At 47.1% G+C, this 26,414-nt stretch overlaps 1 protein-coding gene across 3 annotated transcripts in view; it reads right to left on the bottom strand.

Moving 5' to 3' along the window:
* The window catches only part of LOC147618181 (serine/threonine protein kinase HRR25-like), an 86,815-nt gene that overhangs the window by 21,643 nt on the left and 38,758 nt on the right, over window positions 1–26,414 (bottom strand). For all 3 annotated transcript variants that reach the window (XM_086774599.1, XM_086774597.1, XM_086774598.1), the window contains exon 5: window positions 1–96. In XM_086774599.1, the coding sequence (XP_086630725.1) occupies window positions 1–96 (96 nt within the window). The remainder of the gene's footprint in view (window positions 97–26,414) is intronic.

The following is a 26,414-nucleotide window of genomic DNA, read 5'->3' as shown; positions in this document are numbered from 1 at the left end:
CAGATTGGCCCGTCTTCCAAGGCCCATAAGGAAATTATCTGGCTTTATGTCTCTATGCAAAAAACTCTTTGAATGTACATACTCCACCCTGTTAATCTGCATGTAACTACCACTCATCAGAGCAATTGGCACCAAGGGAATGTGTTCATGTGCACTTGAGAGAAGCTACACCCAGCAAGCCCAAAAAAGTGTAATAATCATGGTTTGTAACTATGCTTTTTTTTTACACTTTTCAAAAAAAAACAGCAAACAATTACATAGAACAGTAGTTCAAGTAATCACATAAACTTCAATACATAATTAAAATTTTCATTGGGAACTGGTATTATTTAAACAATGGCTAACAAGACAATGTGTACGATTCCCTCGTCCATCGCTTTCACTATGAATTTTGCAGAAAAGTATCAGTTTAATATTCAAGAATTGTTGAATCTCCGGCTTCCAAGAATGTACAATCAATAAAAAGAAAATCTAAAGCACCCTGGGGAACTGTAGGGCTCAAGCGGAACACAAAACAGAGGATGACACCCACTGCTGTGTAGAAGTCGACCAACGCCAAAGGGAATTCCTCACCATCCTCCATCACATTCAACAAACTCTCTCCCTAACAATTGCAGACAACCCATCTACCAAAGACAATCCAATTCAATAAGTATGATTATAAATCTGAAAACTCTCCCCCTAGCAATTGTAGCCAACCATCTACCAGAGAAGACCCAATTCAATAAGTATGATTGTAAACTCAATCCAAAAACTCTTCATTCATGGTTACATTAATATATTGCATACTTTTTGGTTGTTCCAAGGTACGGTCCTACGGGACACAGTACAGGGCGGCGCAGGCGACGGCCGTGAAGGCGGCGGCGCACAAGGCGGAAGGCGCAAGCGGCGGCGCACAAGGCGGAAGCGGCGGCAATGGTGTTGATAGCAAGTACAGGCGCAGATCTGGCACAAGCACAAGCGGCTACTGTTGCAGGAGGTGCAGGCGGCTTGCTGTTGGAGGTGGCGCAAGGCGCCCAGATCGGCGGCGGCGGATCTGGATCTGACGGGTGAAAACGGCGACAGTGCAAAGCGGCGTCAGATCTGGATACGACGGGCGGAAACGGCGGCCAACAGAAGACGATGGCGGTACAGTTGAGGGCGGTGATGGCGGTACAGTACGGCGGCAATGGCGGCGGCACGCAGCTGAGGGCGGCAACTTGCAGAGGCGGCTGAGGGGCGGCTGAAGGCAAAACCCTAATGCCCTGATGTGTGCAATAGGCTCAAGCTCTGAAGGGCAGCATGGGGCAAACCCTAATGCTAACCCTAACCAAGCTCTGATACCAATGTTGGGTAGGAGGGAAGCTCGCCCGCGCACACACACACACACACACAAAACCTCAAGCACAGAGAAACATGAGTGCTAGAAAAGATGTACTCAATAATCATATGAAATGAAAGTACAAGTGAGTACTAAAAGGCCTAGGGCAAAGTGGCCAACACACATAAGTGTGTTCACACGGGGAAAAAACCTGTGTCCAGTCACAGGAAAAAGTGCCCGTGAGTAAGCTAGGTTCACACTTGAACTAGCTGGGAGACATGACCAACAGTTTCCTCTCTTCAAGGCGTCAGTTTGAAGCTTCTTGGCAGCCTGACGAGGGTGTTTTTTCTGGACAGCATACCTGTCCTTCTTGGTGGCACCTTCCAGGGGATCTCAGGTGTTTTTTTTCAGGACTGGACAGCAACATAGCTGTCCCAAACAGGCTGCGTTTTTGACCTGTTTGGGCTTGCTTTCCCAACCCTGATCTTGGAGCTCTCTGGGCTCCCTTTTGCCTATCCTTTCTGGTTGTCTTGTTCCATCCCTCCCACCCCCTGATTGTTCTCTGCAGCAATTCTTGATCTCAGGCTTCAGCGTTTCCATATTCAGCCCGTTCTTCAGCCCTTTATACCTCTGCATTTTCAGATTTGCAGCCATGGTTGCTGCGTTTTTCTGAACCGATCTTGCTGGTAGCTCTACCTTCACTTGGGCTTCATCTGTTGGACCCAAAGGTACCTTCTCTTCAGCGTTTTTCCTCATTGAGGACACTGGTTGACCTGAATTTTCAGGTTTGCAGCCCTCGTTTTCTTCTCCAGCGGACACAGATCACTTGCAGAGGGGATTTCTTGATTGGATTGTGGCTTTGGAGACAGTTTGGTACTTGAATTTCAGATTTCAGTCAGCCTTTTGCTGATTTTGGAGCATCTATACCTGTGTTTTGTTCCTATCCTACACGGTTTCCCGGTTTCTACATATTCCTTGCTAATGTTGGCAGTGGAATGATATTTTTGCTGGATAGCAGTGTTTTGGCTGCGTTTTGCTTCCCATAGGAGTTTTCTAACCTCCAAGGGGGGGGGGGGGGGGGGGGGGCGGGGGGGGGCTTTCTCCAGCTACTTCACTTGAGGATCAGTTTCGGGAGCTGTGTTGTATCTATGGAGACTTCTTCTTTGACAGGAGCCTACAATTATTTAGAGGAGAGCAGTGATGTTTTTAGAGATCCTGAGCAAAGTTTATTTTGTCCGAGCTTGTGTTCTTTGCAGTATTTGCAAAACAAGGAGGGTGTTTTGCCCTTTTGCCGTGTGATCCTTTCACATGAATCCTTTATTTGTTACTGATTCTTGGGATCTGGTTCTACTTCTCGAACAATCTTCTGCTATCTGTGATGCTTTTGAGGACTTTGTTACCACTGCAGTTTATTTTCCAGCTTCCCTTCCTCATTGGAGGAGTCCATCTCTGCATCTCTTTATGATGCTTCTAATGCCCCTCCCCCTGCCAGTTCTGCAGGCTTGTTAATTTGGAGGATGCTTTTTGGACCTGGTGGGATGCTTTGGATCTGTGGTTGCTAATCGTGCCTGGGGCACAGTGGTACTTCCAGAGTTTTTTGGATTTGGATCAGAATCAGGTTGGGCTTATATCACTCCGACGATATTTTTTTTTCAGAGGGGGATGTGGAGTCCTTTCATCTTCAGATGCCCACCTCAGTGGTGTGTACTTATGTACAGCATTGGGCAACTCATGTTATGGATTTTGGGCAGATGGACCCCATCTTTTCTACAGAGTCTTTACATCTTGCGATGCCGACCTTTTCCGAGGATGCTTTTGTACACCATTTGGCTACTCTTGGTACAAAGTTGGCAAATTGACTCTATTTCTTTTGAGGGTTCCAGTGAGGAGCAGTTTGCTTCTCCCAGGATTGATTATATACAAGATCTGATCTTGGTTGGTTATGAGGTTTTTCCTCTTTCTCCATTCTGGATACACGACATTCCTCTTCGAGGAGTGTTCTTACACTTGAATTTGGAAACATTATTTGGAGCAGCACATCACAGCCTATATGGTTGTTTTCTTCCAGAGGAACGGTGTACCTAGCAGCTTGTTCTGTTGCTTTTGTAGCTGAGTTGATGAGGAGATTGCTTGTGGAGCTTTCTTGGTACCTGTTTCTGCAGTCTTTCATCTTTGATAGAGGACGGCGTCTCTGGCTTCTTGGAGTTTGCTCAGCATCCGGTGATGAGAGGGGGTGTAGACATCATACCCTACCCGCTGGCTTCCGATTTGGTGTCCTATTTTAGCCTCTAGGGCTGACCATGTTATTCAAAGGGGTTGGTCACCCCTCACTCATATTTTACTCATATTTATTCCCCATTTATTGTTCTGGGTATTTTCCCGAGTCGTGGAGGTCTTTTGCTCCAGTCGGCTGCCTACATGTAGTAGTATATATAGCCGGCATGCCTCCCTAACATATTCATTGCTTGCCTAGCTTGTCTAGCTGTAGTCCCTCACTTACAAGGTTCTCCCCTTTTGCTCAGGGACTCGTATTCCTTTTGGTGATGTTATTGTCAGCAGGTTCTCAACTATGTTTCCTCTCTCTCTCTCTCTCTCTCTCTCTCTCTCTCTCTCTCTCTCTCTCTCTCTCTCTCTCTCTCTCTACATATATATATATATATAAGGAGAGCCCTCCCATTGGTAGTAGAGGCACTCACTCGATCAGTCTCCTTTATACATAGCACTTGGGCTCTCCCTAGAGATACATATGCTCACTTAGCCCTGGAGTCTTCACAACAGTTGGCATCACAGGGAGACGGATCATGTTGGTATGCACAGATGATAGCTTGGTTCCAACTGCATGGCTTTAGTATGGACACGCTACCTCCATTTCGGTACTCCCTGGATGCACCCTCCCTCTCTCTCACACGAGCAGAGATTATCAGACTTACCAAGCAAGACTTGACTCAGCTGGACACTAGGAGGACATGGATACAGCCAACAAACAAGCTTGGTACGAAGATGGCTTTCTATAGAGATCATCTTCTCCAGCTCACGGAGGATGGGTTTGTGATTAGACCCAGCTACATGGATACTTATCTTTCTCATGGGGTACGGTGTGCTATTGGTCAAATGCGCACATCCTCACACCAGCTAGAGATTGAGACTGGCAGATTCAAAGGAGTACCAACTGAGGCCAGGATTTGTCAGTTGTGCCAGATGGAGCCAGAGACAGAGTTACATTACATATGTCACTGTCCAATATATTATGAGATACGAGGCCGTTTTCACTACCTGTTCAGAGAGGGTTTCGGACCACTTTCCAGAGTCATGAGATACCAGGATCAGAGATGCCTCGGATTATACTTCCTAGAATTGCGTAGACATAGAGAGGGTCTCTTGAGAGGGAGGGGATCAGAGAGGGAGAGACACCTACATAGGCAGATTACAGACTTCTTTCGACCAGAGATTGAGCAGTCAGGCCAGCAAGCATTGCAGCTAGCCCCAGAGTATAGCCGCACCAGAGGTACACTGATTGATCGGGCTATAGAGCTAGGGCGGTCCAAGCACCCCAAGATGAGAGGCCCATCTCGACACCGGCGGAGACTACAATAGAGGATCAGCACCATACTGCACGGCATGGGAGACGTCCAGTCAGAGTACTCACCATGGAGAACATTGAGGATATCCGCCATCGACCGATGAGAGACATCTTTGGATAGTGATGTATATGATGCTTACCTTTGTTGCTGGAATTTTCCTTCCCAAATGTTATCCATTAGGAGCTCCTAGTACCTTACTTTTCCTCATAGTTGTTGTTTCAGTTTCAGTTAGTTGTTTAGTTGTTTTAGCTTTTCTTACACAGACATTGTATCAGATCCACCAATTGTTGTAACCTTTTTGGTCTCATAGGTCATTTTGGCCTTTTGAAGACGTTAATATATCATTTCATTTCATTTTCATTTCTCTCTCTCTCTCTCTCTCTCTCTCTCTCTCTCTCTTATTCGAGCAGAGCTGGCGGCTGCCCCTCTGGTGATTGAGGCTCTTACGAGATCAGTCTCCTACATACATGGCTTGTGGGATCTCCCCCGAGACAGATATGCACGCCTCGCCCTGGAGTCCTCCCGACAGTTAGCTTTACAGGGAGACACGGCTTGTTGGTATGGACAGATGACATCTTGGTTCCAGGCACATGGTTTTAGCATGGACAGATTGCCTCCCTTCCAGTATTCTCTGGAGGCACCCTCTCTCACTCTTACACGGACAGAGATTACCAGACTCATCCGTCAGGATTTAGTTCAGCTGGACATTAGGAGGACATGGATACAGCCGACTGAGGAGCTGGGCACGAAGATGGCTTTCTACAGAGAACATTTTCTTCAGCTCACAGCAGATGGTTTTGTGATCAGACCCAGTTACATGGATGTACACTTGTCTCATGCAGTACGATGTGCTATTGGTCAGATTCGCACATCCTCACACCAGCTTGAGATTGAGATTGGCCGATATAGAGGTATACCAGCTGAGGCCAGGATATGCCGAGTATGCCATGGGGAGCCAGCGACAGAGCTGCATTATATATGCCATTGTACTGCATACTATGAGATACGTGGTCGTTTCCACTGTTTATTCAGAGAGGGTTTTGGACCACTTTCCAGAGTCATGGGGTACCAGGACCAGAGGTGTTTGGGATTGTTCTTGCTTGAGCTGCGGAGACATAGAGATAGCCTGCTTAGGCGCACAGAGAGCCAGACTCAGAGGCACATTACAGACTTCTTTAGTCCGGCCATCACTGCGCCAGATGGACCACAGCAGCAGCAGGACATGGATACCGCCCACACCAGGGGTACACTGATTGATCGTGCGATTGAGCTTGGGTGGTCCAGACGCCCACGACCACGGAGGAGGGCATCCCAGCATAGACGGAGGTTGCAGCGGCAGATTCGGATTATTCTTGCGAGGCATGCGAGACACCCAGTCAGGGTGCTGACCACAGAGGATATTGAGGAGATCCGCCAGTGTCCGATGCGGCACATATTATGAGATGGAGGTACCTCCATAGTGTACCTTCCAGTTCCAGTTTCATTTTCTAGGTGCCAGTAGTATCATCTTTATTTTTCATTTTCTGGGTTTTTTTATCCAGACATTGTATCAGATCCACCATGATGTAACTTTTGGTCTCATAGGTCATTATGGCCTTTTGAAGACGTTAATATAACATTTCATTTCATTTCTCTCTCTCTCTCTCTCTCTCTCTCTCCCCCCCCTGTGTTTCCATTGTCCCTTCTTCCGCTGCACATTCTATCAAATACTGCCAAATAGTGCTTTTATTGTATTCCACCGAGCATATTGGAAGGGACAATCCAAAGAACACGAGGAAGTAAAATGGAATGGAAAAGGATAAGTTCAAAGATAAAGGCAAATTCGTAGCTACAACAATATCTACAAGACCGGCACCAGCTACTCCCCCTCCCGCTCCCACCAGTACCACAACTGCTCTTTACTTGACCCGATCTTGGAGGATCTTAGTGGTCCTTGGCCAGCATGATATGATGATGTGCCTTCATGGACATCCGGTGTCCATACTCGTTGATAAGGAGCCCCTGAGGACATCATTAGAGACAGTGTGATTAAAGAGTTGTGTAATTTCCGCAAAAAGAGTTCAGCACAATCTTGACACAGTAATAGGGCCGGCCGGAAAGGACCGACCCCCTTGTAATATTATTGTATTATCAAGGATTTGTCAAGATACAAGCTTCATGGGCAACACATGCCAGATTGCCAATGACATTCATGCAATGAAAACATTTTGCAAACATGTTTTGTTGAAGTCGAGGTTGATTCCACAACTTTTGTCTCGCGAAGAACCTCGCTCCCCAATCCCTAGTGTCTTGCCACAAGCAGTTGTGCTCCACTGGCATCCATGTACAAGCATGTGTGTGCCAGGCCGAGACATAGGAAACCTTAATGGTCAAGCACACAGATGTAGAGTAGGTAAAAAGAACTGCCCTTACCATTGAATTCATTGAATCTTAAGAAAAGAAATTAGCTTTTGGTCAAATTGTTGGCGATAGAAATGCTTGAAAGCATTTTCAGCATGTACATATCCAAGAGATAGCGGTAGCTAAAAGGACTCCCAAGGGCTGGACAACAATGTAGCATTCTTTTGCCAGCTAATCCAAGTGTTGTAGAAGCAAGAAACCATGACAAAAAGTATGTGTACAGACTGATTATGCTGAAAATTGCTTTCCTTTACCTCCTCATGAAAAAGGCGACTATTTCCCAAGAAGAGAGGGAGAGGATAAGCTTTTCCATACAAGGAGTTTGTGGCCTTTAGGTCTCCCATAAGTGGATAGGGTGCCCATTAAGTTGTCCACACTCTTTTATTTAAAAGAGTGCCTGATTTATGAGAGCCTGGCCGGCCGCCATCCAATAAGTTCCCAAACTCGCTTATAACCTGTCCACCCACTCTTTAATGAAGTGTGGATGGGCGCCCAACTCACTTACAAGTTGTCTAGCCATACTTTAATGATGTGTGGACTTGCAAAACGAAAAGTGAGCTAAAACTCAAATAAGCTTTTAAACAAAGAGTTTAGAGTCAAACCTACCACCTATCTACAGCTCACAAGCGAGGTTAGAATATAGATTCATGCGCACGGTTCACGAGAGGACGTCCCCTACCCATGAACTAGACACACAAACCTTGCAAAAAGTAAAACACTTCCAAGCATGCGAGTATGCCATGCATAAGAATGTGTTGGACAATCTCCCTTTCATTTAGCTTGTAGCATGCAATCATTCCGAGCGTAGACATTACGTTCCTAGGCCAACCAGAATACCATAATCTAGATATGGGCGCGGACCAAAAACCCCCAACCTCTCAAATCCAGCTTATTGGCCCTTGGTGTACACATCAATCCCCTACCGTGTGGTGCTAGTTAACATGACCCTTGACGTAGAAGTAAGTTACCTTGCCATGAAGTATCATGTCCACGCTATTGAGCCCTGCCCAACTAGTGTAGACATTAGTCCCCTACCACGAGGTGCCAATCCACATGACCCTTGCAATAGACGTAAGTCCCCTAACATGAGACGTCATGTCCACACTATGAAGCACGTTAATAGGTCCGGAAGCATAGAAAATGCCCAACTAGTGACATCCCCGGCAACTTCTAAAGAGTTCACCAGAACTTAAAAGCAACCAAGTATGATTCTAGAAGCTATTGATACTCATGGAAGTATACCAACCCGGGAGCCTTTTCCCTGTCGAATTTCATAGCTTGACAAGTGATACATGCCCATACATAAGCCTCTATGTCTCTTCTCATGCCTAGCCAAAAGAAATACTTCTCAATCATTTGAGTGGCAGGCTAAATTCCTCTTATGTCTTGCATAGGGAGGAGCATAGCATTCATACAAAACTTTATGTCTCATGTTTGAAACTACATGTAAACCGGCCTCGGTCTTCAGACAAAACCAAAGAATGGTGCAAAAACAAACTCGCACACAAAACACTTCAACACCCTTGAGGACCAAGAAAAGGAAAACAAACAAGGGGAGCTAGAGTGTTCCTACCTATTTCAAGCGCAAGTGAGAGTCCAGAGCCTTTTGAATGTATGTCGGACACCAATTGGCCCCAAAACGCAATGGCGCCCCTTGCGGTATTTCTTTAATTGATTATAAGAGAGCTTTGATTACAATAAGGCTGGAAACTCAGCCATCACAGTAGAACTCCTGAAGCTTGCAAAGACCCTGCATCATGGCTTCATATCCACTCGACATCCACAAACAAGTCCAGCATTGTTCACATCAAAAGACTCCCACACATTGAGTCTGCATATAGAAGCTTTCTCCCATGATCGGGGCTGCCACAACCATCCATAGCCTCTCACCCTATGAACAGCATCACACATTGACACATCTAGTGCTCCTGCATCACGACGACGACTCCAAACTGTTTCCCAAAAGAGAACTCTCATCATAGCACAGCATATCATATAGTAGACACACCTGTACACTCCCTCTCTACCTTCCAAGGGTACTATCCATCTCAGCCATGGATTCCATGTCCCCTATCCAATCAGTAGCAAGGCTGTACCAAACATGTGTCCACTCCTGTGACCACTACTTGCATGTGACCTATCTCTTGGAGAAACCCAAAAACATGTTTCCACATGAAACAAAGACCTGTTTCAGCAAACGTCGGGTGACCTGTTTTCCCATTAAACATCTGGTCTGGCCCAGCATGAAACCCATGTCCTGTTTCCACATGAAAACATTCTCGGCACATACTCAAACGTAGCGCCAACACAACACACAAACAAAAGAGAGCTCTTACTGAATATATCTGGCTATATTTCTACCCCACAACTATGTTACATAGGTATGCCCAAAATTGCAAGTCTCTCTGTTCCTTCCAAGAAGGAAGAAAGCAATCTGCTCCATGGGAATGCACCCATGAGAGCTTGCGTCGCTCCCATGCGAAGAAACATAACCAAGGTAGCCTTGTACTTGCAGCCAATAACCCATGTACACAATGTACTAGCAGGCAAGCAAAACAGCCCATAAACAGTCCCGGCTATGCGCCTCCTTCAGCCCGCTACTTCCCTTCCAAGAGAGAGAGAAAGACACAGAGAGACCTGCTCAGCCATGCGCCTCTTGTCCTGCAGCCAAGAGAGAGAACACCTCCCGGTGAACTTGATGTCCAGCCCTGCACTCCCTCTTTCAGTCCACGCTTCTATGTCCAACATTGTATGTATGAACAACAGTTTGTTAGAAGTCATCTCCTGTCCAATTTTATACACCAGGGCCTTTGTTGTGGGTGTGCCCGCCCTTATGAGGTGTTTTATCATTTTTCCCCACTCTCCGCATTTTTTCCCTATTCTTTCCCATTTTTTTGTGGCTTGGGAGGCAACCCTGAGTTGGCAGGAGGATCCATTTGCTGGCCGACTACATCAGATGTGTGTACTGGAGCTTGCCGACTGTACCTATTGCAGTCGTGGACCCTCAGAGCTGGCCGACTGGCTGCATGCTGCTGGCCGACTGCGATGTGGGGGCATATAAATAGGCCCCCACCCCCATACCACTCATTGTATCATATTCGGGATCTTCTTGTGTATATCAGAGCAGAGTTACACGCCTACTTCTCTCTCTCTCTTGTGCTGTTTTTTCTGCATGCATTTTTTGCTCTCGTGTTCCCAGATCTGGTCATCATCTCCGCTGCGTATTCTGACATGGTATCAGAGCCCTAGGCTCTAGATAGTTCTTGGGATTTGTGTGAGCAAGAGGGGGACTGTTTTGTGGCTGATTGGTGGACTGTTTTGGACTGTTCGGGAAGAGGAGAAGCAAGAGGAAGGCGGGCTGATTTGCTGGACAGCCACTTAGTTCTTCTTTGTTCCCACCCACCCACCCTTTTCAGAGTACATCCCCACAATGGCAGATCAGTTTGAGATGGCCGAGAGACATGCGAAGATCCCGACACTCCCCACGTTCCCGGTGGACCGTCAGTTGGACGGGAGCAACTACGGCATTGGAATCTGTTCTGGAGTCTTACGACCTCGCTGATTTCGTCGTTGTTGGTGTTCCACGGCCGGAAGTTGAGGAAGGGGAGTTACCGTCGATCCGAAAGGACCGGGAGGCTCAGACACAGATGTGGGATCGTGTCAACGCCAAGGTCCGTTCGTTTATTTTCCTCAACTGCACACCACAGGTAATCAATCATGTAAAGCATATGACGCTGGCCAGAGGTATATGGCAGCATTTGGCCTCACTTTACAACAGGGTATCGCCCATGAAGAGGATTTCCTTGGAAGTACAGATGCGGGATATGAGCCCTGCAAAGTCGTCGACGATGCGGGAGCATATTAACAAGCTGCAGGCTCTTCAGCAGGAAGTTCTTCAAGCTGGGAAAGAGATATCGTCAGAGGACATGGCCATCACGTTGCTGTCACACTTGCCCTCTTCGTACTCAGCATTTTACTCGTCTTTGATTACCAGTGGCAGGCTCAGCACCATCACTTGGGAGGAGCTAGTACCCATGGTCCTGGACCAGGAGGAACGATTCATGAACCCTCCTCAGGGTGGAGATTCGGAGGCCTTAACTAGCCAACGGTCGAAAGGCCGTAACACGGGCAAAGGGAAGGCTTCGTCAGAGAATTCTTCTGAGAAGAAGTCTGTTATTGACCGCGAGAAACTAAAGGCAGAGAGGACCTGTAATGATTGTGGCGAGAAAGGCCACTACTGGAGGCAGTGTCCCAAGCGGAAGACCGAGAAGGGTGAAGATTCCTCAGCAGCAATCATGAAGACTCTGGCTTTTGTGCACCTGGAGGTGGTGGACACTTATGTTTCATTTTCTTCAGGCAGGGAGGAGATTGGAGGACTCTCCGCAGCGGATACTCTGGAGTGGATTCTCGATAGTGGTGCTTCCAGGCACACGACTCCTTCCTGTTTGTGAGTGAGAGACGGTGTGGAGCACGCGAAGAAACAGAAGAAAAACGTGTGGAGACCTGGAGCAAAACGATGGAGCTCAAAATATGAAGATAAGTTTGTTACAAAACTTAGGGCATATAATAACCCTAACTGGTGCCCGTTTCACATAACGGTAAGTTGGGCGCCTTATTGGGCGCGGGGAAAAAACCTCACTTAAAGTGAGTAAAAAGTGCCCGGCCGGTCCTAATACATTGGCCACTGCCCATAATAATGTCAGGACATTATTTCTAACACCCCCCTGCAGTGCCAATGTGGGTACAAGGCATGATGTCAATCACCAAAAGGAAGTAAGCCTAAAGCTTTGCGGAAAGCTTCAAACTTTTCTCGAGGTAAAGCTTTGGTGAAAATGTCTGCGACATTGTCATGTGTTGGACAATAGATCATGCTGATCTCCCCTGCATGAAGTCTTTCTCTGACATAATGATAATGTATCTCTATGTGTTTCGTTCGTGCATGAAACACAGGATTCCGTGCTACTGCAATAGCACTCTGACTGTCAGTGAGAATCGGAGTAGGCTCCTCCAATAAAGGATGAAGATCTGCCAAGAGTCTGCGTAGCCAAACACATTCCACTGTCGTTGTGAAAGCTGCCCTGTACTCAGCCTCACAAGACGAGGTAGCTACTGTAGATTGTTTCTTGCTCAACCATGAAATGCATGAGTGTCCCAAAAAGAAACAATTACCACTGGTAGACTGCCTTGTGTCGAAGTCACCAGCCCAATCTGAATCACTGTATGCATGTAAATGCAAGTCACCCCCCTGGGAAACATCAAGCCATAAGACTTGGTGCCTTGCAAGTAACGAAACACACGCTTTACAGCTTGCCAATGAAGCATCCGTGGGCTGTGCATATACCTGCTGACCTGGGATACTGCATACTGAATATCCGGTCTGGTGTTGCACAAGTAAATCAAGCACCCAACAGCCTGACAATAGAGAATAGCATCAAAAGATTCACTGCCGTCATGTACTGTAAGTTTCAGCCCTGGTTCCATAGGAGTGGAAATAGGCTTACAATCTTGAAATTTGAATCTTTCTAACAGTCTCTGTACATACTTCGACTGTAACATAAAGATACCCTTCTCACTTTGTATGAACTGTATGCCCAAGTAATAGTGCAACATACCCATATCTGACATCTCAAAAGCAGATTTGAGTTCGGACTTAAAATCTGAAATTTTATCCGCATCAGTACCTGTGAGCAACATATCATCTACATAAAGAATGATTATCAAAATATCCCCCCCATCTCTCTTGATGTAGAGGGTGCTTTCAGTTGGACTGTTGGTGAACCCCTGGCTAGTCAAAAATGCATCAATCTTTGCATACCAGGCACGCGGTGCTTGTTTTAAGCCATACAAAGCTTTCCTCAACTTGCACACCTTGTGCTCTTGACCAGACATAGCAAAACCAAGAGGTTGTATCACATAAACCTCTTCCTCAAGATCACCATTCAAAAAGGCTGTTTTTATGTCCAACTGATGTACAAACCAGCCATAATGTGCAGCCATAGCAACAACAACACGGATGGTGGTCATCCGAGAAGTGGGGGCAAAAGTTTCTTCATAATCTATGCCCTTTTTCTGAGCATAGCCCTTAGCAACCAGCCTTGCTTTGTACCTGTCAATGGTACCATCTGGTTTGCGTTTAACCTTATAAACCCACTTTGTACCAATTGCCTTCTTGCCAGGAGGCAAATCCACCAAATCCCATGTATGATTCTTATCAATAGAATCCAATTCAGCTTGCATGGCTTGCATCCAATGCTGATTTTCACTTGCATCTTCAAAACTCTCAGGTTCCTCTTCATCCATAATAGAACTCACCCAAGCTGACTCTGAAAAGTGAGAGCTTTCAGCCTCACGTGTACTCCTACGTGTCCTACCTGGTAATGGAGCAGCAAGTCTACTCTCTTGAAGAGTCTATATAGCCCAACGAGGAATGGTTCTAGCTTCTTGCAAAGCTGTCCTCTCTTGTACAACAATATCCTCTTCTGCTTGCTGTATGTCAGGCTCAGCCTGGGGCTGATTTAAAGCATCAAACACACGAGGTGGTGGCTGCAAATTCTGAAATTCAGCCGGTATATCAGCTGTGGTTCCTATGCCAATGGGTATCAACCCTTCAAATACATCAAAAGACTCCTGAGGTTGCTGAAATTTAAATTCAGCAATGGGTTGTGCTGAATTCTCTGCAAAAACAACATCTCTGCTCACAAAAATCCTCTGTGTGACAGGATTATAGAGACGGTACCCTTTACTTTGACTGCTGTAGCCAACAAATATGCACTTTATGGCTTTATCATCAAGCTTCCCACGAAGCTCCTGTGGTACATGTGCATAAGCCAAGCAACCAAACACACGAAAATAATCAACACTAGGTTTCCGATCAAACCAAGCTTCATAGGGTGTAACAGATCTGAGTGCCTTTGTAGGGCACCTGTTCAACACATGAGTGGCACACATAAGAGCTTCCACCCAAAACTTATGTGGCAATCCCTTTGCTTTCAGCATACACCTGGCCATCTCCATGAGTGACCTATTCTTTCGTTCGGCGACACCATTCTGTTGAGGTGTATATGGTGTAGTACACTGGTGTACTATGCCCTTCTCAAAACAAAAAGCATCAAATACTTTAGATAAGTATTCCCCCCCTCTGTCAGTTCTGAGAGTCTGAACTTTTTGTCCTGTTGCATTTTCAACCATGTTGACATAATGTCGGAAATGCATAAAGACATCAGATTTGTTCTTCAAAGCATACACCCAGGCATATCTGGAAAAGTCATCAATAAAAGTAACAAAATACCAATGACCTCCCAAGGATTGTGTCCTCATTGGACCACATACATCACTGTGAATGAGCTGCAATTTGCGGACAGCTCTAACAACTCTATCCTTTTTGAAAGCCTGACGATGCATCTTTCCCAAAATACATCCCTCACACACATGTCTGGGAGGAGTCTCTAAATTAGGTAGGGCATCTACCATTTTCAGCTTCTGAAGTGCCATGAGACTGCCATAATTTACATGCCCAAACCTGGCATGCCACAACTCTACATCCTACATAGCAGATGTAGAGGTAGAAACAACACATGCACTGTGCCTCTCATAAAGATCAAGACGGTACAAACCGCGACATAAGGTCCCTGTAGCAACCAAAGCAAAGTCACTTTCCCTGTCACGGACCATACATTTAGTATCCTCAAAGGAAACAACCAGCCCTCTCTTTGCAAAAGAAGACACTGAGAGAAGATTCTTCTTTATCCCAGGCACATACAATACATCCTGAAGGAGAAATTCTGAGCCATTAATGGCTGTAAGCATAACATCCCCTGTGCCCTGCACTGGATAAGAAGCATTATTTGCACACGTAACCTTTCTGCCACATGAAGAAGGTACCATCTTGCCAAACAAATCCTTTCTGGACGTGATGTGCCTTGAGGCACCGCTGTCAAAGAACCATACATCACCACTCTCACTCACACTGAGTGAATGAACCTCATTTGAGGGATCATAGCTGCAAGTAAAGAAGCACCAATCCTCTTCCACAAGGTTGACTGTGGCATCATCTTTCTTGTTATCCACATCTGAAGAGTCTTCAACTGAATTACCAGACTCTTTCTTCTTTTCCTTGGCTATCCTCTTATGACATTCATGAATATAGTGACCTGGCTTCTTGCAGTAATGGCACTTACCCTTCTTTTTAGGTTTCTGTGCATCATCCTTCTCTTTACTAGATGGCTGTCCTGATTCTGACTTAGGCTTATATGCACCAGATTTTCCTTTACCCTTGTTCTTGGCAAAGAATGCTTGCTCACCACCTCTTTGCATGACATTTTTCCGAGTCTGCTCTTCCTGCAGCAAAAGTCCAACCAAATCCTGAAAGGATAGAGGGACTGGATTACCCCTCATGGACAAGTGAAGAGATGTATGAAAACCCAAATAAGAGCTCGGTAAAGAGTTAAGTGTAGTGGTGACCATCTCAGCATCAGAAATGATTTCATCAATATTCAAGAGCTGTTCTCTCAAATCCTGAATCTTCGTAAGATGATCCTGCATAGAATCACCCTCATCCATGCACAAGTGTGATAGTTCCCGCTTCAAAAAGGCAACTCTAGCCTCATTGCGAGCCTGATACATGTGCTCCAAAGTATCCCATGCAGCCTGAGATGTCCTGCATGAACGGATATGCGGAATAATGGACCTCTTAACTGAAAGTGCAATCAAAGAGAGTGCCTGAGCATCCCTGGAATCCCACCTAGTTTGTTCCTGTGTAGGTGCCTGAGGAGCTGGTAGTACAACCTGCTGCCTGCCATGTTGTGGAGGGGTAGCTGGGGCCACATGCATAGGCCTTGCCTCAGCTCCACTTACATAATTCCACAAATTCTTTGCAACTAGCAGATTCCTGAGCATAAAGCTCCACAGGGAATAGTTGGTTCCATCCAACTTATCTTCCTGGGCTAAAAACCCAAACACATCCGCAGTGTTCTGTGCCATGAGAGCAAACTGTAACCTGCAAAAGAGACTGACTGCACAAGAGTCCACAAATATTGCTCGAGACTGTCTGTTTCACACAGATAGACAGCACAGCAACAAAAGCCCCAAATTTCTGGTGGCTCAAATTTCTCTGATTCCCACAAAAAACCTGTGGGAGCTGTCACAGATTGTGCTGCAACATAAAAACAGCAAAAGCCCCAAATTTCGGACTTGATTTGCTGACAAAATTCACAGTTAAGCTCCAAAATACAGCAGGTAGACTCACCCGAGTTGCTGCTGCAGATTGCTGAGTATGAACTGATGCAGAAGACGGTACAATGCTGTACGGAAGGCTGTACAGACAGCAAACAGCAACCAGCAGGTGCTGTACAGAACTGTACGAACAGAAAACAGCAGATAGAGCTGTACGACAGCTGTACGGCTGCTGTACGATCAGAAAACAGCAGCAAAACTGGTCGTACAGACCTGTACGAACAGAAAAACAGCAACCAGCAGCCACACGTGCTGCACAGATGCTGTACGGCCTGTAGAAAAACGACCAGCACTGCTTTTTGCACCAGAACAGTGCCCGAGACACACAGAAAGCAGTCGCCCAGGTCTGTAGAAGGAGGGCGACCTGTTTTTCAGCACCAGAAGCAGGCGACCAGCACAATAGAGAGTGTTTCTTCGCGACGAAAGTGCTTCACCAGCAGTAGGGAAGGCGGGAGCAGGAACAACAACCTGCTCTGATACCAATTGTGAGTGAGAGACGGTGTGGAGCACGCGAAGAAACAGAAGAAAAACGTGTGGAGACCTGGAGCAAAACGATGGAGCTCAAAATATGAAGATAAGTTTGTTACAAAACTTAGGGCATATAATAACCCTAACTGGTGCCCGTTTCACATAACGGTAAGTTGGGCGCCTTATTGGGCGCGGGGAAAAAACCTCACTTAAAGTGAGTAAAGAGGTGCCCGGCCGGTCCTAATACATTGGCCACTGCCCATAATAATGTCAGGACATTATTTCTAACACTGTTCTGGTTTACAGGATCTCTACAGGCTTTCTGGTCATATTCTTACTGGGGATACGTCCACTATCCCAGTTCACAGTGAGGGCAGGATGGAGATAGTTCCCGATGGCAGAGGGGGGAAGCTTTCCTCCCAGGTGTTGTATGTTCCGGCACTTGGTTTTCATCTGTTGTCAGTGCATCAGGTTTGCAAGACTGGCGTACGGGTGGAGTTTGATGAGCATTTTGTTGCTCTCCGGGACAAAGCAACAGGCCAAGTGGTTTGGGAAGGCGGAGTGGAGAATGGAGTTTCCAAGCTTTCAACACTCTCTCTCCCAGGTCCTCAGGTTTGTGATGAGTGGTGGCAGTCTGGTAATGGCCACTTAAGTGTGGATACGCTGCAGGTGCGGGCTTTCCGGGACCAGATGGTGGATAGCTTGCCAGTAGATGGGAGCAGTTGGCAGGAACTTTCCAGTACTGATGTTGGTAGTTCTTGTGTTCGTCAGTCAGGACGCTGAACTGGTCACTTATGCTCTGATGTCTCGTAGTATTCGAGACAAAGAACCTCCAGTAGATGAGGATGTTCTTTCCACGGGGACCTTTCGGAAAGCCAGGCAGGTGGCAGGTGATTACTTGCAGAAGGAGGTGGTTTCTCCAAGCTTTGTGGTTCCGGATTCAGAGGGGGTGGTTGACAGGTTTCATCAGGTTTCCAGGACTTGTTTGTGCACCGTAACAGGTGTTGATCCTTGTGAGCAGTGTGATGCCTTTTTGACTCAGAACCTGTGTGGTTCATTGATCTGGTTGATGGACACCAGATTGGACGGGAGCTTCCTGATGAGGCAGTTAAGCTCATGGTTGCGGATAACTCTTTGGGAGGCAGGATTGCGTTTCCTGTGGTTTCTACGACATGCGAAGGATCATGGACTCTTGTACACAGGAAGGGGATTGTTGGATGGAGTCCGACTCCACGGTTGGAGTGACTCAGTTTGGGGAGAAGATCCGGACACGAGGAGATCTACTTCAGGCCCAGGAGAAGTTCTACGGAGCAGTAAGAGGCAGTCATCTTTTGCCTTGTCGCGGACAAAGGCAGAGTACCGGGCTGCTTGTGATGCTGCTTGCGAGGTGGTGAGGATGTAGAGGTTGCATTGCAGGTTTGGGCTTCCACTGGAGGAACCCATGGTCATCCAGAGGCACTTTGTTCCTGAACAGATCATTGCTGATGACATCTTGCTACAATTCTGTTTGACGGAGGACAGTACAGTGGACCTCTTCACGAAGTCGCTATCTCAGGATTTGCTCAGGCGGCACCCCAGCTCCCTGTGGTTGGTTTCACAACCAGGAGCTGAGAGGGGGTGTTAGAAGTCGTCTCCTGTTAGAAGTCATCTCCTGTCCAGTTTTATACACCAGGGCCTTTGTTGTGGGTGTGCCCGCCCTTGTGAGGTGTTTTATCATTTTTCCTCACTCTCCGCATTTTTTTCCTATTTTTTCCCATTTTTCTGTGGCTTGGGAGGCAGCCCTAAGTTGGCAGGAGGATCCATTTGCTGGCCGACTACATCAGATGTGTGTACTGGAGCTGGCCGACTGTGCCTGATGCAATCGTGGACCCTCAGAGCTGGCATGCTGCTGGCCGACTGCATATACAGTCGTGGAGCCTTTTTCAGCAGGCCGACTGCACATGTGGGGGCATATAAATAGGCCCCCACCCCCATACCACTCATTGTATCATATTCGGGATCTTCTTGTGTATATCAGAGCAGAGTTACACGCCTACGTCTCTCTCTCTCTCTCTTGCTGTTTTTTCTGCATGCGTTTTTTGCTCGTGTTTCCAAATCTGGTCATCATCTCCGCTACGTATTCTGACACAATTCAGCTGACAGCCAACTTCTTGCCAAAAGCAAAGGAGAAGAGAAGAAGATTCTGTAGGCGCCTGTATTCTCTGCAGCACAATAACCAACCTGTCCTCCAAAAGCCAAAAAGAGAGAGAGAGAAAGGAGGCTTGTGTCTCTGTACTGTAGCGCAGCACAGCAGCCAACCTTCACTCTCCAAAAAGCATGCATAAGGAAGTATTCAGCTGCGCCTATGCACAGTTCATAGCAACCTGCCTGCAACTCCTTCAAAAAGCCATGATATGACCAGCAACGCAGACCCACCAGCAGCAGTTTTCCAAAAGCATGAGATGAAGCGCTGCCCGCCAGTAGCCCTTTCCCAAAAAGCCTGAGATAGAAAGAGAGGCGTGTCTCCCAAAAGTGGTGTAGCCTCCAAAGTTAGCATAGGGGCCACCAAAGGTTATAAAACCTTTTAAACTTTAATTCTCTTTGTCCCCTTCACACTTGGGGTTGTCCACACATGGGATTATCAACATTAATTCCCTTTTCGACCCCAAGAGTTGTACCAATCTGTCCATAAAGTTATTGCCCCAAAATGATGCCATTAACACTGTCCACCATGTCCCCGTGCACACCTGCATATTGTCCAAAGAAAAACACAGGGTCGTGACACTACACATAGGCAATTATCTTTCATAAGATGGCCATCTTTCACTACATACGAGGTGCGTGCATGACACAGCTGTGTTGGACAGTGTCCGGGGGAGCTGCACACCAAATACAGAGGTGAGAAAAGGGGTTTCCAAAGGTGAACGGGGATCCAAATGGATAGAAGTACCTTCTGGCACCGTAGGATATCAAATCTTTCACACTTTTGTTTTTGAAATGGACATTGATTAATAGTCTATGGATCCTCGACAACACTTTATTTTCAGGGGCTCTTTATGGACACATGGGTAGGTGCTTTTAAGCCTGTATGTACACGTGAAGCTGGGCACCCATTCAAGCATGATATTTTTATGTTTTTGGATATTTTTGGAGGATGTTTTTATCATTTATGGCAGTTTGGACAAGGAAAGTAAACTTTGATGCAAATATAGAAACGTTAGTCGCCATCTTTAGGAGCGGAAAAGCAAGCCCACGACTGATATTGAGGCTGGTTGACTTCATCTAGCGGACGAGGTTGAAAGACACGCTCATATACTCTTGGAGCTGCTCGCATCTACAGGTCGTACAGTGCACTCTCTCTCTCTCTCTCTCTCTCTCTCTCTCTCTCTCTCTCTCTCTCTCTCTCGGCCAACTGGATTCAGGCCACACAGTGCACTCTCTCTATCTGTACTGGCCGACTGGATTCAGGCCATACAGAGCGCACATGCTTTTTCTCTACTGGCCGACTGGATTCAGGCGGTACAGCTACTGTACCGTCTCTCTCTCTCTCTCTCTCTCTCTCTCTCTCTCTCTCTCTCTCTCTCTCTCTACAGGCACAACACCAGATTTCCAAAGTTCATCAGAATCTTGCACAACATATTCCTTTTTCTTTCTATAAAGAGTGAATTCTCCTGTTATTCAGCCTGTAGAGAGCACCACTTCAGTACCAGAACACCCTCATCTCTGTATTTGAGATCTTGTAATCTCCCTGGGATAACGAAGTTATCCTCAACCGGGGGGGGGGGGGGGGGGGGGGGGGGGGGGGCGGCGGCCCATTCCAGTCCCAACATCATGTACTGACTCTTCTTTCTTCACTTTGTGTGGATTTGTTAGGGATTGTGGTCGAGAATTTGAACACTTGGGACAGGGAGTTCCGATCTGAGGATTGTTTGGTTGATCACTCCGGTCCTTATAGTTACAGTGGTATCAGAACTCAGCTTTTCTTACAGAATAGAGAGGGAAAACGATCCTACTGAGTTTGGTTGGATAGACATGGCTCCTCTGTCTTTTCTTGAACAAGATTCCAAGCTTGCTTTTAAGCACATGGTCCAAGAGTTTCAAAAGATTTTACATGAGCAAAAGAAGCATTATTCAGACATGCTGAAGACGTGACTCGACAGATTGGAGCATCAAGAGATTCGATTGAAGAGATACCAGGAAAACACTTATGTCAGCAGGTTGCTAAGAGAGCAAGTGACCAAAGATAAGAGACCCCAATGATGTTTTTGGTGATTCGGCACAGCTGTATGGGATAGATCCGAGAGACTTGGCTTATTCCTCCCTCTGGGAACTAGGGGATATTCAGTTGCGGCAACACATAGTTGCGAACCAACCTTTGCGGTATAGAGGAAAACCACCTTTTGAGGGGGAACCGCAAACCCAGAACGTTGGTAAGACACCACGGTGTTCTTCTCTGACTCTAGAAGATGAACAACGTCAACAAGGTGATCGGGTCATACAAGATACCATGTTGGAGTATGCACATGCAGAAGCATAGACAAAGAAAGAGAGAAAAGGAGAGAGAGCAATTGTTGACAAGATCACCTTTTAATTAGCAAGAGATACAATGGCAATAGGTTATCCAATGTGCTTGGGATTGGATACAAGACAAGTGCTGAGGGAGGCCCTTTATAAAGGAAGGCAAGAAGCTGGCACACTCCATGATGAACTGGCCGTCAGCATCCCACAACCCATAAAACATGAGAAAATACAAGTTTGTCCAAATCCCAAAACACTCAGATGCACAATATTCTAACACCCCTATGGTGCCCTCGCCTCTCCAGCACCTGTCACCATTTGGTCCCTTTCAGTCTTGACCAGTGTTTCATACACCTCTTCAGCTGGCCGTACAGCTGGGCGCGGCAACCTCTTCATCTCTCATCTGATCACCTGGCCGTACAGCAGCATACTCCTTATCCCTTGAGCGCAGGCCGCACAGCAGGAGACCTTTTAAACATTCAGCAGTGAGCAACAACAGTTCAGCAGTCATGCTCATCTCCAGGCAACAAGGAAGATACTCTACATCTCAGCGAGCATATGTGCAGTCCTTCAGTCAACTGGACTTGCATCAGTGGCCAAAGAGAGTCTTCAGCAGAGCCTCAGGATAGCTCGATACTCCGCCGACGTTTGGGCATCCTAGTCCTTGCGTTGGGCATTCATATCATTTGTACTCAGCATTGTACGCATTTCTCCAAAGAATAATATAAAAAAAACTCCTGCTTGCAGCCGCCGCCGGGGTGGGGGGGGGGGGTATATTGGGACCCAATACTGTGTCGCCTTCTACATTCTACATTCTCCTCTCCCCCTACTCTCTAAAGTTGATGCTACATATTCTCACCACATAAAGGTATAAGAAGGCATTGTTGTGCGTTATCACGATCAACCTCACTGCATGTAACATTGGTATCACAGCATCAGGTTGGTAACCCAACTCGGCTACCTAAAGAAGTGAGAGCATCCGGTGGATGGTTATACTGCGGTCCAGAAAAGAAACCCAGGCCTCCACCATGTCGGGAGAAACATCACATCAAAAAGAAAGCCCGCGGGAAGGAATGGAGGCACAAAGCTTCCAAACAAAAAAAACGCTTTTGCCAAGCACAGAAGAGCTCCTGAAAACGATGATGGAGCAAATAAATTCTCTAAGGATGCAACTTGCTGCCGAAAAGGAGAAGCCCAAAGAAGGCATCTCAGATCTTGCACAGGTCCTACTACATATTGAAGAACAACAAAGAAAAGACAATGAAGCAAAAAGAAAAGAAAATGAAGAAAGAGAACCGAGACGTGCAGAGGAACAAAGGGATAGGGAAGCCACACGCAAATTTGAGGAAGACCAATGCCGTAGAGAGAAGGCCGACCGAGAGTTCCAGCAAAGACTCGACTGGGAGGCTGTGCAAATCCAATATCAGCAAACAATGGCACAAATTTTGGCAGCTCTCCCTCAGTGAGTGTCACATTCCTCGTCCTCCACCGTTGTACAAACCTCTCCAAATTTTAGTAAATATGATGGTAAGTGTGATCATGCTGCACGTACTCAATTTATTCATCAAATTGAAGCACATTTTCCATTAGCTAAAATCACATATCCACAAGACAAAGCCCATGTGGCAGCACCCCAACTCACTGGGGAAGTTGTTACTCCTCATAGGCCAAGTCTGTTTTCATTGAAACACCTTCATGGTTGATCTCAAAGCTCGTTTTCTTCCACCACAGTACATGACCAATCTTGAGGATGAGTTTTACAAACTCACTCAGGGTACTTGCCCAGCAGTTGGGCATATCGGAAGAAGATAAGCTCAAGCAGTTTATTCGAGGTTTAGACACAACCATTAGGTACCCAGTGAGGAATTTTGAGCCTCAAACTTATGCATGGGCACTGACCCTCGCTCAGAATCAGGAGCTGATGCTGAACGGAGGGTCCTCTTTGCCTTTAGTTTCTCGCGGTCAGTAACGGACTTCTTCTCAGAAGACTTCTCCGATGAAGCCTTCCCTTTGCCCGTGTTACGGCCTTTCGACCGTTGGCCAGTTAAGGCCTCCGAACCTCCACCCTGAGGAGGGTTCGTGAATCGTTCCTCCTGGTCCAAGACCATGGGCACAAGCTCCTCCCTCGTGATGGTGCTGAGCTTGCCACTGGTAATCAAAGACGAGTAAAATGCTGAGTACTGAGAGGGCAAGTGTGACAGCAACATTATGGCCATGTCCTCTGACGATATCTCCTTCCCAGCCTGAAGAACTTCCTACGGAAGAGCCTGCAACTTGTTGATATGCATCTTCGTCACAAACGATTGCTGAATTCTGAGCATTAAAGTTACCGATTCTTCCACCGAGCTTCCGCATGTTACAACACGTGTGTGTGTGTGTGTGAGATTGTGTTGATCCAAAAGATAAGGTCAAAAAGGCCTTGTACTCATCAATCAAATCAATCAATCAAGAAAGCATTGAATCGTGTAAGCATTTGAGCATTACATTCTTTTCTCTTTTTTGCAATCTTCACGATGGAGCTCTGCCCTCCTTAGTCTCCCTGTAGGCAGCCTTCAATTGGTATCAGAGCCCACGCTCGTGCTATCTGTTGTCCTTCACGCCCCACTACTCGGATTTTTTGTTGTCTGGCACTGCCAACTCCGCCCATTTGCACCACCCGCCTAGCGGACCCCATGATAGGGTGCCGGCCGGGTTAAGCTGAGCACCGCCACTCAGTCGACTGGGCGGACCGGGGAGGCAAAGACCTCGACTGAGTAGCTAGTCATGCATTCTTCACCTTCTACCGTCTTTTTTCCACCCTCACACCTCAACATCCGTCGTTCTTCGTTCAGCAGCTGGTCATGCATGGAGGCAAGGAATGTTAGAAGTCATCTCCTATCTTTCTGTAGACACCAGGGCCTTTGTTGTGGGTGTGCCCACCCTTGTAGGTGTTGTTCTCATTTTTCCTCACCCCCCGTATTTTTCCCCCATTTTTCCCATTTTATCTGTGGCTTGGGTGGCACTTCTGTGGTGGCCGGAGATCTTGGTAGGTGGCCGACTGTACCTGCAGCTCTGGTGCTGGCCAACTGTTGTACAGGTCGTGGACACCGTGACATTGCTGGCCGACTGGGTGTCTATGGGCTGGTCGTGGAGATCTAGGCCTGTCGGTTGCCTATGAGCAGGGTGTTGGGGCCATATAAAATGGCCCCATAGCCCCCTTGTCATCTTGTACCATATTCGGGATCTTCTTTGTGTATATAGAGCAGAGTTACACGCCTCTATCTCTCTCTCTCTCTCTTGTGCTGTTCTTCTGCATTGTGTTTGCTCGTGTTCCCAGATTTGGTCATCATCTCCGCTGCCTATTCTGACATGGTATCAGAGCCCTAGGCTCTTGATTGTTCTTGGGATTTGAGTGAGCAAGAGGGGGACTATTGTGTTGCTGATTGGTGGACTGTACGGGACTGTTTGAGGACGGCGGGCTGATTTGCTGGACAGCCACTTGCAGGTGTAAGTTCGTCTTTGTTCCCACCCACCCTTTTTCAGAGTACATCCCCGCAATGGCATCTGTTAGAGATGGTCGAGAGGCATGTGAAGATCCCTACACTCCCCACGTTCCCGGTGGACCGTCACTTGGACGGGAACAACTACGGCATATGGAAGGTTATGATGGAATCTGTTCTGGAGTCTTACGACCTTGCTGATTTCATCGTTGTTGGGGTTCCACAACCGGAAGTAGAGGAAGGGGAGTTACTGTCGATCCGAAAGGACCGGGAGGCACAGGCACAGTTGTGGGATCGTGTCAACGCCAAGGTACGTTCATTTATCTTCCTCAACTGCACACCACAGGTAATCAATCATGTAAAGCATATGACGCTGGCCAGAGGTATATGGCAACATTTGGCTTCTCTTTACAATAGGGTATCGCCCATGAAGAGGATTTCCTTGGAAGAACAGATGCGGGTTATGAGCCTTGCAAAGTCGTCGACGATACAAGAGCATATTAACAAGCTGCAGGCTCTTGAGCAGGAAATTCTTCAGGCTAGGAAGGAGATATCGTCAGAGGACATGGCCATAACGTTGCTATCGCACTTGCCCTCCCAGTACTCAGCATTTTACTCGTCTTTAATTACTAGTGGCAGACTCAGCACCATCACGTGGGAGGAGCTTGCGCCCATGGTCTCGGACCAAGAGGAACAATTCACAAACACTCCACAAGGCGGAGGTTCGGAGGCCTTAACTGGCCAATGATGAAAAGGCCGTAACTCGGGCAAAGGGAAGGCTTCATCGGAGATGTCTTCTGAGAAGAAGTCCGACGCTGACCGCGAGAAACTAAAGGGAGAGAGGACTTGTAATGATTGTGGCGAGAAAGGCCACTATTGGAGGCAGTGTCCAAAGCAGAAGACCGAGAAGGGTGAAGATTCCTCAGCAGCAATCATGGAGACTCCGGCTTTTGTGCACTTGGAGGTGATGGACACCGATGTTTCATTTTCTTCCGGCATGGAGGAGGTTGGAGGACTCGCCGCTACGGATACTGTCATGTGCACAGTACATATATACCGTGTGCTACACGGACACAAGACTAGCTTCAAGGTTTGGGGAAGCTTGGAGCTAGGCAGGCTGATTGGCGAGCTAAGTTAGGGATAGCCAGCGGGTAGGCACCCAAGTATGGACGGGCGGGCATCCAAGTGTGGACGCTCGATGACTAGCCAAGAGCCTATAAAAGGATGGCCAAGGTTAGTCATTAGTCATATAGAGTCTCGCGTGTCTTTGTGAGAGCTTTATGGTCAGGAGCCTGGATCTAGTGCAGACATGCACCTGCTTCATGCAGCCAAGGCCGGCAGCAGTCTCGAGGCCCGCAAGGGTATCTTCGTGGCGGTATGGGACGTCACGAGGTAGAGATTGGTCGGTACGTCCATCTAGTTAGCTCAGCTCGTGGCTCGGTGGGGGCAGCCAAGTCT

Source organism: Cibotium barometz, chromosome 35, assembly GCF_041138505.1.
Source record: "Cibotium barometz isolate CiBa-2024 chromosome 35, ASM4113850v1, whole genome shotgun sequence".
NCBI classification, from domain to species: domain Eukaryota; kingdom Viridiplantae; phylum Streptophyta; class Polypodiopsida; order Cyatheales; family Cibotiaceae; genus Cibotium; species Cibotium barometz.
This window is presented reverse-complemented; position numbering and strand designations above follow the sequence as displayed.